Here is an 18,022-nt window from a genome sequence, read left to right as displayed (position 1 = left end):
TGCAGATGCGCTTCAAGCCGGCAATCTGGAGGGACCTGCTGGGCGTCGCCAAAACCATGCTTCTCCTCTCCCCTGGGAACCCTGGGAGAGAGAAGCCCCTTTACAGGCATCTCAGCCCCTTTAGGGCCATGGAGTAAATGACTGATAGCGACCCCTCCCGGACAGTATCCTCCTCCACAGAGCCGCTCCTGTGACTGAATCAACAGGTCTATCCCCGGGCCTTTGCTGTGCGCTGTTTCATTTTTATTTTTTTAATATATTTTATTAATTTTTTTACAGAGAGGAAGAGAGAGGGATAGAGAGTTAGAAACATCAATGAGAGAGAATCATCCATCAGCTGCCTCTTGCACACCCCCTACTGGGGATGTGCCCGCAACCAAGGTGACCGGAATAGAACCTGGGACCTTTCAGCCCGCAAGCCAACGCTCTATCCACTGAGCCAAACCGGTTTCGGCACTGTTTCATTTGCTGTCCCCCTGCTTCCTTGCTCTCCGAGCATGCAATCCAGGGAACACCTGCCACCCACCCTGTTTGGTACTGAATGTCATAACAAGCATGAGGTACCACTGTGTTGGAAAACACTCTGGCTAACTACTCCAATTAAATATCCACGTGCTGGGACCCAGCAAACCACACCTGTCCCCAAAAGAACTGCCTTCAGATGTGCGCCAAAAGCCAAGTAACAAGAATGCTCATGGCAGCATTATTCTCAGTGAATAATCCCAAACTGGGGACAATCCAAATATTCAAGAGATATGAGTGAATACGTCAATCAAAAGACATGTACTTTTTTCACAATAGCCCAAATCTGAAGTCACCCAAATGTCCATCAGCCAGTAGTAGATCCACTCTATGGAACAGCAATCAGCACTTTGAAAATGTCTCTGCTGCATGCAACAACATGAATAAATCTCACAGACAAAACATCCTGCACTCATCTAAACATAAAAGTATACATACTGCCCTATCCGGTTTGGCTCAGTGGATAGAGTGTTGGCCTGTGGACTGAAAGGTCCCAGGTTCGATTCCGGTCAAGGGCATGTACCTTGGTTTCGGGTTCATCCCCAGTAGGGGGTGTGCAAGAGGCAGCTGATCGATGTTTCTTTCTCATTGATGTTTCTAACTTTCTATCCCTCTCTCTTCCTCTCTGTAAAAAAATCAATAAAATATATATATTTTAAAAAGTATACATACTGCCCTGCCTGACTTTGCTCAGTGGTTAGTGTTGCAGGTTCAATTTCCAGTCAAGGTATGTGCCCTTAACTGGGAATTGAACCTGCAACACTGTATACAGTGTTGTTCTTGGGTTCCAGTATTAACAACACAAAGTATATATACTAAATTATTTCCTTTGTATGCAGAACAGATAACCCTAACCTCAAGTATGGAGTAGAAGTGGTTAACCCTGAGAAGAGGTCGGCTGGTAGGAAGCAGTGGGAAGCCTCCCGGGCTCTCTAGATCCGGGCAGTGGGCACGATACCCCCCACTGTTGGCTTCCACGGAAGACTAGCTCGCTATTCACAAGCTCGCTTATTCTCACTTATCAATATATGGTGACCATTTCCATGTCAACAAAAGTAACTCTCTTCTGTGAATTTTAAGTTGCCGTCGCCTTATTTTATGAAACACACCTTTAGGAATCTTGTCTCCCTAAGTCAGTTATAAATGCTGCCAGGGCAGGGCTCCATCTCACAGGTCACATGGAGGAGGGGAACTGGGGACCTGTGGGAATGAATAGTCAAACCTGGGTTTAAAACGGAATCTCGCCACTTCGGGCTGTATAACCGGACCCAAAAATGTACCCATCCAGCCTGTTTCCTCATCGACAAAATGGGAAGAAGGCCTACCTCGTGAAATTTTTTACAAATTTTTAAATAGTCAGTGAAGGCAAGGAGCTTAACACCTCACAGATGCTCGTCGAACGGTAGTTCTTCTCTTCTACCCTCGCCAAGGGCTTGCTCACAGAGCCCTTGAGAAGGCTATGTGCTGGGGGGGGGGGGGGGAGCGTCAGGAGAGAGGTCAATGAGGGGGAAAGGAGGCATATGAATACTTTAAACAATGAAGAATTTAAATTAAAACATAATAATGGAAAAAAAAAAAGGCGGGGGGAGAAAAACTATGATGATCCCTCACCTTGTTCCTGTACGCAAGCAGCAGTCTAGAGCAGTGTTTCCCAACCTTCTCTCATGATGAGAATCACCTGATGGAGTTGTTAAAACACAGATTCCTGAATCCCAACTAAGAAGTGCTAAACTAGAATTTTTGGGAACATATAGGTAAAATTGTATACTTAACTAGTGCTCTAAGACAGATGTTATATACAGAGCACTAAGTTAGGTATGCAATTTTACCTATATGTTCTCAAAAATTCTAGTTTAGCACTTCTTAGTTGGGATTCAGGAATCTGTGTTTTAACAACTCCACCAGGTGATTCTCATCATGAGAGAAGGTTGGGAAACACTGCAGAGGGTGAACGCAGGGCTGCATCAATTCAACATGTTTCCCAATGCCAATCACTGCTTCTCCAGGTCAGCCGACACTCTTCAGCGGACTGCATCCTTTAAGATCTGAAGATGAATTCTGAGGACTCAGGTGATGCGTATCTTGAATGGCTCTCACAGTCACGGACAGTGATCTCCTTGGAGGAAATGCACTGAGCTTCACGGCTGGCAGGCAGGATCTGCCCCATCCAGGCTGGTCCCAGATCAAGGGTATACAAGAGAAATGTTTTAAGTGATGCGGACATGAAGAAGTAAATAGCACCACCGTGTGGTCAACATTCCATGTGGAAGTTGTTCTAGGCCTTGATTCGGTCTTGAGTTTTTCCTACCTATCGGTACTAATGTCCCAGCTTCACAAGGGTGGAGACAGAACTCAGAATTATCCTACAACCAGCAAGTAGGGGGGGGCGGGCCCGCAAGAGTAGGTTTAAAGTTGTTCATATGGAAAATAATACCGTAATTAATAACTAATAATACAAAAAAATAAACTATTTCGTGTACTCACAACTACAAACCTACTTTTGCCCCACTCTGTATATATCTAGAGTATGTACCCACCAGAAACGAAAACATATGTCTGCATTAAAACCTGTACACTAATGATCATAGCAGCATCCTATATAATAAAAGGGTAATATGCAAACTGACTGAATAGAGGAACAATCTGTTACTATGACGTGCACTGACCACCTGGGGGCAGACACTCGGCGCAGGAGCTGCCCCCTGGTGGTCAGTGTGCTCCCACAAGAGGAGCACTGCTCAGCCAGAAGTCTGGCTCATGGCTGGCGAGTGCAGTGGTGATAGTGGGAGCCCCTCCCACCTCCGCAGCAGCACTAAGGATGTCCGCCTGACGGGCCTAAGCCATCAGTCAGACATCCCTTGAGGGTGTGCAGACATCCCAAGAGTGTGCAGGCCGGGCTGAGGAAACACGGTCCCCACTCCCTGCCCAGTGTATGAATTTCATGCACCAGGCCTCAAGTTATTAATAATGCCCAAACTAATGTCCATCAACTAATAAATGGATAAGCAAAATGTGATATTATCCATCTAATGGGTCTTATTCACACATAAAAGGAATGGAGCATAACATGTTACAAAATGGAAGAACCTTGAAAACCTGTGTTAAGTGAAAGCCAGCTGAACATGACCGTGTATTATATGATTCTATTAATATCAAATATCCACAACAAGCAAATCTGTAGAAACAAAGTAAATAAGTGGCTGCCTAAAACTGAATGTAGAGGGGGGAAGAGAGATGGCGACTGCTAATGGATTCAGGGTTTCTTTTTTGAAAACATGTTCTAGAAGTAGATTGTAGTAATGCTAACATGAATCTGAATATACTAAATACCGCTGAATTGTACATCTTGAATGGATGAACTGCATAGTTTGTGAGTTATACCTCAATAAAGCTGTTTTAAAAAGGACATGAAAGCAAGCTTTTGTATATCAGCATGAATAATTTTAATGAGTGAAAAATATAGGAAATGCATGTGTCAACAGAACAAGAAAATGCATATTTGACATCATTTCAGATGGCTCTTAAATCAACTCCTTACTCTGAAAAGTGGTATTTAAATGTAAGGAATTAAGCCTTTGTCCTGTCTTCCGAGAAGAGATGATTCTGAAGAATTTTTAATTTGATGACATATGACATCATTTTAGCTAAGTACATACATCTTCTTAATTTTGCACTGTATCCTAAAGGGAAGAAAAAACCAAAATATCTGTAAATTACCTTAAAGTATTTCAATATAAAAAATAGAATTTTAATATATTGTCATGAAAAGCAAAAATAAATTTTTCTATCTGTTCTCTTGGTTAGTGGACAAGATAATACTACTACACTGAGTTTACCAACGTTGTAAAACTGGGGGAAACTGGAAAAAGGTGATCACACATAACCAGACAAGTATTTATTATTATTTTTTAAAAATATTTATGGTTGCCAAAACCGGTTTGGCTCAGTGGATAGAGCATCGGCCTGTGGACTCAAGAGTCCTGGGTTCGATCCTCGACAAGGGCATGTACCTTGCTTGTGGGCACATCCCCAGTGGAGGATGTGCAGGAAGCAGCTGATCGATGTTTCTCTCTCATGAATGTTTCTATTTCTCTCTCCCTCTCCCTTCCTTTCTGTAAAAAATCAATAAAATATATAAAAAATAAAAAATAAAAAAATATTTATTGTTGAAAATATTACATATGTCCCTTCCCCCCTCCCCATTGATGCCCCCAGTCCTCTCCCACCCCTGCCCCAGGCCCTCACCACCCTATTGTTTGTATCCATGGGTTATGCATATATGTATACAAGCAGACAAGTATTTAGAAAAAAGTTTCTACACATCCCCAGGGATCAAAGCATCCCAGTGCGTGAAACATTCAAGCAGGGCGTTTACTACAGTGTGAAGCAAGCATGTCAAACTCATAGCCAGCGGGTCACGTGCCTCGTTACACGAGTTTGACATGCTTGATGTAAACGGATAGGAAGCAATGAATCACAGAGCAGTCCGAGTATGAGCAAGGATCCCAATGTACTGCGTGTTGCTTTTCACAAAGAACACACATCTTTCATTTGGGTGAAATAACAGCAAAGGAAAAGCACCGCTGGCAAGGGCATCCCTTGCTTAACTCACCTGCAAGGTCTGCTCTCCAATTCAGGGCTCCCTGAGGCTCCAGGAAACATGGCTCTTTCCCTTGTTCCAGCTGAGAGATCAGAGCTGGTTTGAAGCTGGGTGGTGCTGCTTGAAGGAAAGGAGACACAAACTGAGCTGTAGCCAGAGGTGAGGAGAGCAATTCTTGGGTGGACTGAGCTAGAGGTACCCTAAATAGCCTCAGGATCATGCTCCCAAGGAAGCCGAGAATACCCTGGGAGGCACATTTCTATTGAAGGGGAAATGAGATGTCTTACCTTCTTTGCTAGGGGATGGAAAATTCTCACTGGGGAAAACAGACACATGGCTCCTAGGAGAACTCCCACAGGGAGACTAAGGGGCTGAGTTCTCTCAAGATAATCTGGAGGTTCAATATAGGGTGAGGGTACCTCTCTAAGGCAGGGAGGGAGGGGAGCTAGAGTAGCTTTTATGGTAGAAAAAGAAGCCTTCTTGTAAGTCAAATAGACACCGGGGCTGTCTGTACCTGGCAACTCTTGACACTGGCATTTGGGGTCAGCTAATCCATATAAGAGAGCCCTTCCACTTCTGAGGCCCAGGCAGCGACCCGAGGTAGAGGCCTTACCCAGGGCGGCCACATTGGCATAGTTCTCCAGCATCACATCCCTGTACAGGGCCCTCTGAGCAGGGGCCAGGCTGGCCCATTCCTCCTCAGTGAAGTACACGGCCACATCCTCAAAAGTCGGCAGCTCCTGAAACAACAAGCTCCTGCTCTTCCAGGCCTCAGGGCTTTGGTGATGGTCAACACTGTCAATGAGAGGCCTGGGAAGGGCACCTACAATGATATGTATTTAGTACTGGCTCCCTCATGTGTCTGGTGAGTTTGGAAGGTGTGGGGAAAGAGGATGCAAATTAAAGGCAGCCAGCCGAAACCGGTTTGGCTCAGTGGATAGAGTGTCAGCCTGTGGACTGAAAGGTCCCAGGTTCGATTCCAGTCAAGGGCATGTATCTTGGTGGCGGGCACATCTCCAGTAGGGGATGTTCAGGAGGCAGCGATTGATGTTTCTCTCTCATCAATGTTTCTAACTCTCTATCTCTCTCCCTTCCTCTCTGTAAAAAAAATCAATAAAATATTTTTAAAAAATAAAAAATAAAAATAAAGGCAGCCAGAGTTCAGCATACTTGCCCAGTTAAGAACCAAATACATGAGCTTCCAAATATAAGTGGCCTCCAAATAGACCACTGTATAGGAGCTGGGCTTGAGACTGAGCGTGAAATTATATATATAAAAGGAGAACTAACATGGAACTGGATATGGCTAGCACCTTAGCTCTCAGCCCCTCCCCACTCTGTAATACAGTTGGGTGATTATTTGGGTTGCTCATTTTACTGTCATTTCCCAATTCTGCTTTCATCCCAGTTCTTCCCTCATTCTTGTCTCCTTGTCCACTACCCCAGGCACAGAGCTCTCCAATCTGTCAGTGATTCCCCACCCCCATGCGGAGGGAGTGAGGTTAGAGATCCAATAGGAAAACACTGCTTACTTGGAACAGGCTAGAGAAAAATCTGCTTATCAGAGGACACCATTAGGGGAGTGAAAAAGCAAGCCGAAGGCTGGGAGAAGATATTTTATAACACATGCATCTTACAAAGGACTCATATCCATAATACAGAACTACAACTAGGAGAGAAAAAATGACATACGATGTATTTAAAAATGTTGGTTGTGATGGGCTGTTGCCTTCCCGATTGCCGGGTCAACCCTGAGGACTCCTGGACTGTGAGAGGGGGCAGGCTGGGCTGAGGGACCCCTGCTCCAGCGTATGACTTTTTATGCACCAGGCCTTTAGTAATTATATAATGAAAAAGTACTCAGCAATTAAAAAGGAGTGTTATGTGTAAAGTTCATAAACACATTGGTGAACAAAAAAAAGGCAGATACAAAAGGATATATGTTGAATGATTCCATTTACATGAAGTTCAGAAACAAATAAAATTAAATTATGGTGGCAGAGGTCAAAATAACAATCAACTTTGGGGTGGACTGCTTGGGATGACATATGATAGAGCTTGTTGTGGTACTGATAATGTTCTATGTCTTAATATGAGTGGTGGTCATATATATATATATATATATATATATATATATATATATATATATATAAAAATGTTTCCTTTTAACTGATTTTAGAAAGGGAGGAAGGGAAAGGGGAAGAGAGAAATATCGATTGTCTGCTTCCTGCACATTCCCTTCTAGGGATGGAGCCTGCAACCCACCCTGACAAGGAATCAAACAGGCGGTATTTTGGTGCATGCAACTACATTCAACTGAGTCATACTGGCCAGGGCAGGTGTATTTCTAAAAAGTGAGCTATACAGTTCAGATTTGTATTGAAGATAAATAATACCTCAATAAAAAATGTATGTTTTATATATACAAATGTATGTTGTATATGTATATGTATGCATGTATACTTATGTATACACAATTTATATGAAGGTATATTTTATGTGCATATATAAGCATACATGCATATGTAAATATATATATATATATATATATGTATATACACATATGTATTCATGTAGAGTCAGAGGAAACCCAGCTCACCTGGGGCCCATCTGTTAAGGACTTTTCTGACATTATCTGACCTCTTTTATTCGGGTCTTGAGGAAAGGTTAAGTCTCAGGAGCTGAAGGTAAAGAAAGAAGCATTAGTAACAATAACTTTACTGACCATAACTCATGTACACACCTGATCCACCCTGTTTTGAGGCTGTATCAACTATTATTCATCAGTGACTGCCTTGTGTCAATGACAACACACATCTCACAGTGGCCAGAGCAGGCATGCTGCTAAACTCATGGAGAATTTAAGTCCAAGGCTAACCAAAGCAGTGATTCAGATTGAGTAAATGGGTACCCCTTGTAGATGTGTCCTCCAGTTCTCTCAAATTATGATGTTGTCATCATATCTCTGTAATAAATGTCCCTTGCAGTGGATACTTAATAATGCTGACATATTAATCAAAATAACTTAATCAAAAAGATCTGATCCACACTGTTGATCTAAAAATAGAATGGCAGTACTGGCCACCCTACAAAACATTCCCTTCCATTTCTTCCTATGGGGGAAAGCATAGCTATGGAGCTAAAGCATAAAATAAAAAAATTTAAATTAAATGGGGAACAAATCACAATCCAATACACTCCACTAACGAACCACAACCCAATACAGGCCACTAACAGGACCAAAGGCTTAAATCCCATGGATCACCAACCTCAACAGTTAGGTTAAGACAATGAGGAAACGTTAAGTGGATATAATGACAAGAGAAATAAGGGATGTTCTTTCTTGGACCAGAAATCTTTCCCTATCTCCAATACCGTACGAAGGAAATTATATGCCGAACACTGGACACACTGGACATTTAGTGCTTGATGGATATGACTCGTCATGAGATTTTTGGTGTTTTTGTTTTTGTTTTTGGATTAAACATTCAAATGGGCCAATCCAAATCCAGGATTTCACAATTTCCAATTTGTTAACCAAGTAGCCTCCATCCTAGAAGGGGGTGAGGGTGGGAAGAAGGGGGACCATTTCAGTACTTCCAAGACTTTGCCTCTGAAGGGACACTAATAAGCTTTCAGATGGGGTTGACACCAGGCCAGGTGAGTAGGTAAAAGTGCTCACAGACCCACTTCCTGGGACCACCTGGAGAGGGAGAAAAGCGTTAGGGTGGACACTGGCCGAGGGGTGGGCTGGGGCCTCCGCGGCCGGAACAAGAGGGGCTGAAAAGGCCGACGGACCTGTTCTCTGTGGATAGCGTGTCCTGGAGCTCAATCAAGACTTTAAGAGCCTCAGTGTCAACGCCCCTCACATTTTATCAGTACCCAAAAAGAATAACAGGCCGCTGGCTGTGCTGGGGACCAGAAACCCAGGGGGCGGGAGACGACGGCTGACGCCCCCTCTCGAAAGAATCAACCCGAGCCCAGGGGTGGGATGGGGACCCCGGTGACGGGATGAGGACCCTGGTGGCACCCCTTTCAGTCAGACCCGCTCACCCTGGGCTCTGAGCGGCCTTCGCGGAGTCCCAACGACCAGAGGTTTTGCACGCGGCCCTCAGGTACTCCCGCTGCGTGAACAATGGCTGCGCCCCGGAAGTACTCCCGTGAACAATGGCTGCGCCCCGGAAGTACTTCCTCACGTTGACCCACTGACCCAAACGGCCTTGAGATTCCCTCTAGTAATTTTGGAGGGCCCCACATCTCGGTGGTCCCTCCTAGTTCTGCGGGACAAGCCTCGGAGACCAGAGGGCGGGCGAGAGGAATCCCAACTCCTTCCCAGATCCCGGGTTCTGAGCCCGGGGCCTGCTCCCCGCATCACCCACCTCCTCCGGAAGGAGGCGGAGTCTGCGGCGGGAGTCTGCGGCGGGAGCTGGAAGGCGGGCTTTCGTTCCCTAGCTGTGGAGCCCGCTTAAGGAGTCCTTCCCCTCCGAGTCGGAAGCCATTTCCGAGAAGATACAGGCCCAAGCTCCTGCAGGACGTATTTTCCACCTGCGGGTGGGCCTTCCCCTTCAGGGCCTGGAAGAGCAATCTGGAGCCTGGAGGGGGATCTGAACTGGGCTGAGGTGCTACCCGGCACAGGGTGGAGGCCGCAGGGCAGAGGAGCCTCCCAAATGTTTGCTGAATAAATGGAAGTTGAGGGACGCAGTGGCGATCTTATTCTATATCCAGAAGACCCCTAGGATGTCACAAAGGCAGTGCTTTTTGGTCCTTCGTAGAGAGAGCTACCACGAAAGAGGGAAGGTCAGGAGCAGGGAGAAGTGAGTCCAGGCCCCAGCTAAAAGCCTACCACACTGCCCGTGCATATCTTTCTCAGACTGTCCTAACCAGTTCAGCGACATTCACTTGTCCTCCACTGTTATGTCCTCATTTGTTTTGTTCCTACCAGGCCACTGTGATGCCCATGGAACTCAAAGTTACAGCCCTTTTTACCTAAATATTCAGCCCCTCAACTACCATTGGCTGAGGGACCTGCCTTTCAACTACCATTGGCTGAGGTTGGCAGTCGAACCAGCCCCTCAGCTACCATTGGCTGAAGTTGGCAGTGGGACCCGCCCCTCAGCTACCATTGGGTGAGGTTGGCAGTAGGAGAAGCCCCTCAACTACCATTGGCTAAGAATAGCCTCAGGACCCTCCCCTCAGCTACCATTGGCTGAGGTTGGCAGAGGGACCCACCCCTCAGCTACCATTTGCTGAGGGTGGCAGTGGAAGCCGCCCCTCATCTCTCATTGGCTGAGGTTGGCAGTGGGACCAGCCCGTCAAATAGCATTGGTTGAGGATGGCCTTGGGACCAGCCCCTCAGCTACCATTGGCTGCAGTTGGCAGTGGGACCCACCCCTCAACTACCATTGGCTGAGATTGGCAGTGGGACCGGCCCCTCAATTACCAATGGGTGATGTTGGCAGTGGGACCCGCCCCTAAACTACCATTGGCTGAGTTTCAAAGTGGGTCCTGCCCCTAAACAACATTTGGGTGAGGTTGCAACTAGGTCAACAAGGCAGGACACAAACTAATTACAGAAATACACATATCTCTGAACAACCTTCACAGTTAAGCCCAGCCATTTTTTACTGGCCCCGCCCCCTCCTCACTGCTCATGCTCAATCTACCTTCAAGGACCTGGGACAATTGTGTCATTCCTAAGCACTATCCCTTCCCCCCACTCCCCTGCACCTTCCTCCCATTACCAGTTGGCACCATGTGTCTCTCTCCCAATGCTCAGACTTTGGGATGGAAAGCACAGCAGGTGTACAGTGAAGACCCTGGCAGACATCCCAGGATCCTGGTGACCAAGGCCAACATCAACAGGGATCCACAGATAAATCGTGTTGGTATCATGTGCTCTGATTCTCTCCAATGAGCATGCTCCACACATGTGGTGGTCTTCCCTAAACCCCAGTGTATTATGAGGAAAACATCAGAGAATCCAAAAGGCATCCTTCAAAACACAGGACCAGCATGGTGCAGCCACACACGGCCCAGGGTGTCCCTGAGAGGGGGCGGCTGAAACGCTTGGAAAAGACAGACAAGAGAATGAAAACTGGGTCTCGGTTGGATGCTGCTTCCTGAGAGACAGCGCCCAAGTCCACAAGCTGAGGCTTTATTTTGTAGCAGATGCCGCGAGGCAAAGTAAGGGCTTGGTCAAGATGTTTCCAGCATTCTCAAGGGTTCCATCCCACTCCATTACATGCACCTGCTCAAACCTGCCTATATCACTCAGGCAAGTGGGGCCACGTGTTCAGACCATAGGATCAAGCTTACAACTCTAGCTGTTGGATATAATTGTGCTTGCAGGCTCTGCCTTCCAAGTTGGGACCTGCATATAGCCAAGAAAAGACTCGGTCCTATCATTAGTCCCGGTCTTGAACTTGTCCAAATGCTGTAGCCACTCTGCATCCTCCAAGCCCGTCAAGGTCATTAAAAACAAGGATGCTTGTGAGATAATGCACAGATTGAGCTAAAAGCAGTGTGGGGTTCCGGGTAGATCTTCCAACACAGTGTTTCCCAAAGTGTGGTACGCATACCCTCAGGGGTACGAGAAGAGTTTGGTGGGGGTCCACCTTGCACTGGAGTTTGGTGGCAATATGCACTGCACCGTACTTAGCTGCGCCTAATTCTTAGTTCTCATGAGTACAAGGTTTACTCAGCGTTACGAAAATTATAGAAACACTGCTCCAACAGAAGAAGGCTATTAGTGAAAGACTATAAAAACTCAACTCTGTAGTCCGGTTCAAGCAAGACACCAGCACTCACTTCTTAGCTTTGTCGGTGCAGGGGCAATGGAAGCTGTGAACACTAGCTAGCAGACCTGTGGGCAAGGAACCCTGTACTAACTACTCAATTGTTGGGGGGAAATCTAGAATTATTCCAAAAATATATATATATATTATTTTTTAAAAATGTAATGAACAGCTCTGGCCAATTATGTTCAGTGGTAAGAGCATCAGCCCAAGGACTGGTTTGTGGGTCCAACCCCTCAACAACCATTGGATAAGGTTGGCAGTGGGACCAGCCCCTCAACTCCCATTGGCTGAGGTTGGCAGTGGGACCAGCTCCTCAACTCCCATTGGCTGAGGTTGGCAGTGGGACCAGCCCCTCAACTCCCATTGGCTGAGGTTGGCAGTGGGACCAGCCCCATCTAAGAACATCAAAGATGGGAAAGAGGGAAAAAAAAACATGTGAATGAAGATGGCACCCAGAGGAGCCAGGATGAATAAAACAAGAAGATGGAAAGCCATGGGAACACAGAGAATAAAAAGGAATCCCCCTGCTGTTCACAACACGAGGTTAAGAGAACACGTAATGATTACAATGTAAAGATTGAGACAAGGAAACTGGTCAGGTGACTGACACGTGTGTCTCCACTCACCTGAGGACATGCCCTTTGAGCTCTCTCCATCCAGAGCTCCCTGGGGAGCCGAGCACCAGGGGGCTTGCCCTCGCTCCAGCTGGGAAATCAGAGCTGGTTTGGGAAATGGAAATGCTTCTTCAGGGGAAGGAAACGGGACAGGTGAGTGGGGTGACACAGAGTAATCCCAGGGCTCCTCCCCGCAAGGCTTGTGTCTCCAGGAGAAGGAGGGGGAAGAAGGGAAATTTCCAGGGAGAACAAGAGAAGGACATCCAGGGAAAGTGGGAGACACCCAGGGAAGAGGAGCCAGAGCTCCCAAAGGTCAGCAAGTAGAGCGGAAGGTGCTCAATAACAGTTTGAGTGAGCAAATGGGCGATTTCACTCATGAGGAATGGAGCTTTCTGGTTCTCTCCCTCTCATAGAGCTCCCAAGTTCAGACACCTGCATGGCCATGTGATATGAGGCTGCATCTCCCAAATTTAGGGGATGGGGAACTGAGGGCTTCAGGGGGCACCAGGAATCTGTTCCCTTCCCACTGTACCCACAGCACAGGGGTTAGGAGGTGGGCAGCTCTGACCCTGGGTCAAGGAGGTCCTCTTAAGAAACATAGAGCACTTAGCACCATCCTCAATCAGGATCGAAATCTCCATTGTAGGGGGGCACCAGTCTGGTCTATTTCCTGCCAATTCTTGCCTACGAAGTCACCACAGCGACTTATCCTGCACTCCAAGGCTCAAAGGCTGGCTCACCTATGCCTCACCTAAAAAAGTACAAACCCTCTGCACCATAAACACCCCCATTCACTATTCAGGGGCCCAATTTACCTGCTAAGGGTCATCCCCAGCCACCACCCTTACTTATCTTTTATCTTTTCACCAATCTGTTATGAACTCAAACCCTTTCTTTGCCCAGATCTGAGCCCTGGCACGTGCAGCTCCCCTGCCTGAAGATCCAAGTCTCTCTCCTGAGTCTGCAAACTCATGTTCATCTCAAGACCTAGCTTAAACATAACCAGTTCTGTAAAACAGGTGTCATGGAAATTCTGAGCAGCTGTCACTGCGCACAGCGCCGTGACCACCTCTGCCCCAGCACTCGGCTCATGTGCAGCTCGCCAGCTGCCTGTGTGCTTCTCCTGATGTGTCACTCTGAGGAGTGTCAAAGCCACTCTGCTCCCAGCCTCCTCCTCCAGGTCCTCCACTCTGGGATGTATCTGGGGGTCTCACTATCCCCTTTCCGTCCTTTTTCTGAGCCTAGAGTTGGGGCACAACAGAGTCAGCTTTGTGGTGCTGGTGCCGCACTCACCAGGCACTTCCAGGGCCAGTGCCGGCTGTCCCAGCAGCAGCTCCAGTGGCCTGGCCATGGCCTGGGACGCCCATGGGGGAAGTGAGTGGTGCCCTGAGCCCACTCAGAGGCTGCCCGGTGTGGAGAAGGGGCGCTCCAGACAGGGGAGGGCCTGACATAGCGGCCCACACCCAGGGGTCCTGCCAGCCATGTTAGACCCACACCTAGCAGCCCACACTCTACACGGGCCAGGGCTCCACAAGGGAGAGGTGAAGGCGGCAACATTCATGCCACTCAGGCTTCTCTAGGATGATGGAGGGCACCTCGTCTCTGTGGTCCTTCTTTCTTCCCTCCAAAGATCTCCCCAAAACATCCACTGCCGGGGACACCACAGGCTTCCTCTGGGAATCCTTTCCAGGCCTCTTCCTGACCACACTTCTCCTTTTCTCTGCAGCCTTGTAGGGTGATTGCTGACATAAGCTATATATACTTACTTCACTTGACTACGTGCCTTCTATCTCCCTTCCTTTACTGTTTTTCATTCCTAGAGAACAGAGGACTTCCTGGATATGTTCATCTTTGTGCTTCTAACATCCGCCCCATGTCCAGCACCTCTTAGGGCCCAGAATCTTAAAGTGCCAAGGAATATTTGTTGAGTAAAATAAATGTTGGACATTTCTTCAAACGTCCAGTTGAAGAAAATAAGGTCCAAAGAGAGGAAATGGCTTACCTAGCAGCACACAGCATGTCGGGAAGTGAAACGTAAACAGAGTTGTGGAAGTAAATGAAGACCATCCAAACGGGAACAAGCAAACCATATTTATTCAGTTTATTATAGCAAGGGAGTTGGCCATAGTCACCTGCATTTGGCAGAAACTTAAAAGTAGACAGAGCAGTGGGAACGCTTTCTAGTAGGAAAGGGAAGGCTTCAGGTGTGCTCTGAGTGGAGACTTGTTGGCATGAGGGTTGGCTAGAAGCAAAACATTGTATGTCATTGGTTAGGGGAGCGTATTAATCAAAAATCTGGCTGTTTGGGGGATACAAGGATTATTGTGGCTTTCTGCACTCGTTGGCACAGATAGTAGTTAGACTTAGACTGGTTACTGGTTAATGGATTACCTTCTGGGCTGATTGCTTAAGGTTGTAGGTCAGAGTTCTCTTTTTCTAGATGGTCTGGCCATTATCTATATGTATATTCAGTCTCTTCTATTCACATAATTATTCCCCTTCCCTTCACCCCATAATCAGAACACTCTTTGGATTTCTGCCTGACTCAGTGCTTCCTGAATGGCTATTCTATGATGTTAAGTAAACACCGGCTGCCTCTCACTTTGGCTTTTTAGTTTTAGGTTAACACCCATACAGGTATGTGACGTGGGCCGGTCTTGTCAAGAGCCCAGCTGCCATAAAGGGGTTCCCTTCCAGGAAGGCAAAGGAACCATATGCAAGCCCATCCCTAACTTAAATGAAACTATTACCCGATTTAAAGGCAGAGTGAAATAATTTCTCCCCTGCACCTCCACTCCAACGGGACTGCTGTTGCATTCTGGGGGTTAGACAGTGGGCAGGAAGTGGCAGGCATTGGGGGGAGCTGTCAATATCGTCTAGCATTGGAACAAAGGGCAAAAAAACTGGGGGGTTGGCGGTGTACACGGACTAGAGACTGCACAGAGAACCCCAAGATAGTAACCACAACAGATCAAAGGAACCTTCTGGTCGGTGCCCAGCTGCTCAAAATCCTGGGCCATATCTGGATAAATGCGGAAGGACACCGAGACAATGCTCTCGTGGGGCTTAGGAGAACTCCCCCGAATCTGGGCCAAGCGGTGATGGGAGGCAAGGAGGCTCCCCGGCAGCTGGTCCTTCTCCAAACCCAGTGCAGAGGTAGAAGAGGGCTGGCAGTCCGGGGCGGGGTCACAGGAGCGGTGTGTGGAGGAGGAGATCTGGGCAGAATGCAGCTTGCTGACCACGCCCCTGTTCCGACAAAAAATGGGCACCCCAGCTGGGCAGGAACGAAGGGTCCACGGAGACGTGAGCTTTACAACGCATGGGTGTTACTAAGGCAGAACATTCTTGGAAAGAACCCAGCAGAAGCCAGCAAAGCATGTGTCTACCCCTAGACTAAGAAACTTAACTGGCAGCCCGGCTGGGCCCCCTCCCTGCTGCTCCCTCCTCAGGCAGGGAGTCTGTCTGTCTGTCTCTCAATAAACTTGGCTTCCGCTTACCGTCTCGGTCCGTGAGCTCTTACTTCAGTTTTGCAAGAAAACGAACTCGGACCCGAGCAGAAATTGACATCACCAGCCCCACTGCCTCACTGACTGCTCTGCAGAAACGACAGACCACAGCGACTGGGTGCAAACTCCACCCCCAGAGACGGAAAGAGAGCGCCCCTGAGCATGTACCCCTAAACCAAAGCGCAGACTACAGGGCCGGAAGTGCATCACCGCTTTTCCGGCCATGGGACCTCACCCCCATCGCTGCAGCCTCTCTAGCACGCCCGGAGGCCGCCTCTGCGTGTTGTTGGTCCTTTCAGGCCATCCTGCCCGCCCCTAAGTTCTGCAGAGCTGCGGCTGAAGAGTGGGAGGCAAGGACCTGTCTTGGGGTGGTGCTCTGGTCTGCTTAGACAGCTGGCCCCGGTCAACTCGGAGAAACTGGGAGGCCTCTGCCGGCGGAAAAGCCAGGAATCCCTGCCGGTCCCTCTGGCCGCCCCTCAGTCTGGATCTGTTGGCGGCATCGGGGAGGGCACCTGTGGGGCCAGACCGGGACCTGGGCTCAGCAACCTCAGTACTTGAGCTCTGGCTAGGAAAGAATTCAGAGCCAGGACTCAAACTCTAAGAGAACATGTATTTATAAGATCACAGGGTTAGAAGAAGTAATTGGTAGAAGAAATGGGCTTATGAAACAAGTTGCAGAGACAAAGGAAAGGCCCTTGGAGCTTAGACGTGAGGGAGGTGGAGATGACAGGCCTGGAAGGGAAGGGGGAGGGAGGGGAAGCAGGCATGCTCCCAGGAGGGAGAGAGTGGATTCTCCTTCCTCTGAGTTTCAAGGATGGAGATTTTAGGGGAGGGCCCAGGGCAAGATCTCAATAGAATATTCAGCAGCTTTCCAGGTGTGTCCTCTCAGGGTTCTGATCACCACTGATTGATGGGTGGGCACCAGGGCAGGGGGTCGTTATTTCCTGAGGTCAGTCTTGGTGTCGGGTGTCTGGTTTTGCTGCTTTTCTGGGCCTGGAGCTGAAATACTAGTACAACTGAGGCCTAGATGGTATCTGTAGGGAGGGAAAGTCAGGGAGGTCCAGCCCACAAGACAAGCCAGTGATGTGCTAGGGAAGGAGAGGTCACCCTAGGGATGAGATCCCAACCTACAACTATCTGCTGCTAGGGCCCTGAGGCTTTCCACCTGGTGACCTTCTGTACTTGGCCCACGGTCCTTGCTCTGCTCATGTCTGTCTAACGGGCCTACCACAGATCCAGGCAGCCTGTGGCTGGTGAGAAAGAGTTTAATGCAGAGGGTCACTGAAAGCACGAATCCAAACTGAGCCTGGGGAGCCACACCCTGCTGGAGGCTCTTCCCCTCAGCTCTGCAGCCACATTGGCCCAGAGTAGGTGTGCACCCCATCTGTACCTTAGGACAACCCTGATATATGCTTTGAGCTGCACACCCCACACACCTTTATCTCCATCTCTGGCACCACCACTACCTAACACACCTGGCCTTGGCATCCTCCAGGCCTTCATTTAATTACCACCAGATTACTGTAGCCTTCCCGACTCCCCACTTCCCTTCCCACTCTGCTCTGCTCTTCTGTGCAGCACTTAAGACAATTGTAATGATATACTTCTGTGGGCAATGATTTAATATATTTCCCCTTAGACCATAAATTCCATGAGGGCAGGGACTATGTCTGTCTCATTCAGGTTGTAGCAACATTTCTGGAAGTTAAATGACCAGTAAATATCTGTTGAAAGGATAGATGGGGCTGTTCCAAGGAAGGAGGGAATGAATGGATGAGTAGATGTGAGTGAATGAATGAAGGTGAGAATGAATGTAAGGTGGTACCGCCACCCATTAAAAACTGAGGGACGCTGAAGCCTGTTTGGCTCAGTAGATGGAGCATCAGCTTGCGGACTGAGGGGTCCCAGGCTCTATTCCGGTCAGGGGCACATACCTTGATTGTGGGCACATCCCCAGTAGGAGGTGTGCAGGAGGCAGCTGAT

General features: G+C 48.0%; 1 protein-coding gene across 4 annotated transcripts; it reads right to left on the bottom strand.

The window, feature by feature from the left end:
- Positions 1-3,945: 3,945 nt before the first annotated feature.
- KRBOX1 (KRAB box domain containing 1) lies at positions 3,946-16,179 on the bottom strand. Of its 4 annotated transcripts, none has more exons than XM_084903253.1 (5): positions 16,031-16,179; positions 7,722-7,803; positions 5,736-5,862; positions 5,135-5,242; positions 3,946-4,202 (listed from the first exon to the last, which is right to left on the bottom strand). In XM_084903253.1, exons 2-5 carry the CDS (start codon positions 7,752-7,754, stop codon positions 4,090-4,092), a joined length of 381 nt encoding a protein of 126 aa, XP_084759379.1. In that variant the 5' UTR covers positions 7,755-7,803; positions 16,031-16,179; the 3' UTR covers positions 3,946-4,089. The 4 variants fall into 4 exon arrangements, with proteins under 4 accessions (XP_084759379.1, XP_084759381.1, XP_084759380.1 ...); XM_084903255.1 differs by having other exon boundaries at positions 5,135-5,239; positions 16,031-16,177; XM_084903254.1 differs by lacking the exon at positions 16,031-16,179 and adding an exon at positions 12,546-13,655.
- Positions 16,180-18,022: the final 1,843 nt, after the last annotated feature.

The sequence above is a fragment of the Pipistrellus hanaki genome, assembly GCF_964339955.1.
Source record: "Pipistrellus hanaki genome assembly, chromosome: 13".
Taxonomy (NCBI): domain Eukaryota; kingdom Metazoa; phylum Chordata; class Mammalia; order Chiroptera; family Vespertilionidae; genus Pipistrellus; species Pipistrellus hanaki.
The sequence above is the reverse complement of the archived record's forward strand: the minus strand, read 5'-3'. Positions and strand labels throughout refer to the sequence as shown.

Coding starts and splice junctions, on each gene's coding strand:
- KRBOX1 (XM_084903253.1), bottom strand. CDS start 7,754: ATGTCAGAAAAGTCCTTAACAGATGGGCCCCAG. Junction 5,243..5,735: donor TGCCAATGTGGCCGCCCTGG/GTAAGGCCTCTA, acceptor CTTTCCTTCAAG/CAGCACCACCCAGCTTCAAA. Junction 4,203..5,134: donor TTGGAGAGCAGACCTTGCAG/GTGAGTTAAGCA, acceptor TCTTCCCTTTAG/GATACAGTGCAAAATTAAGA.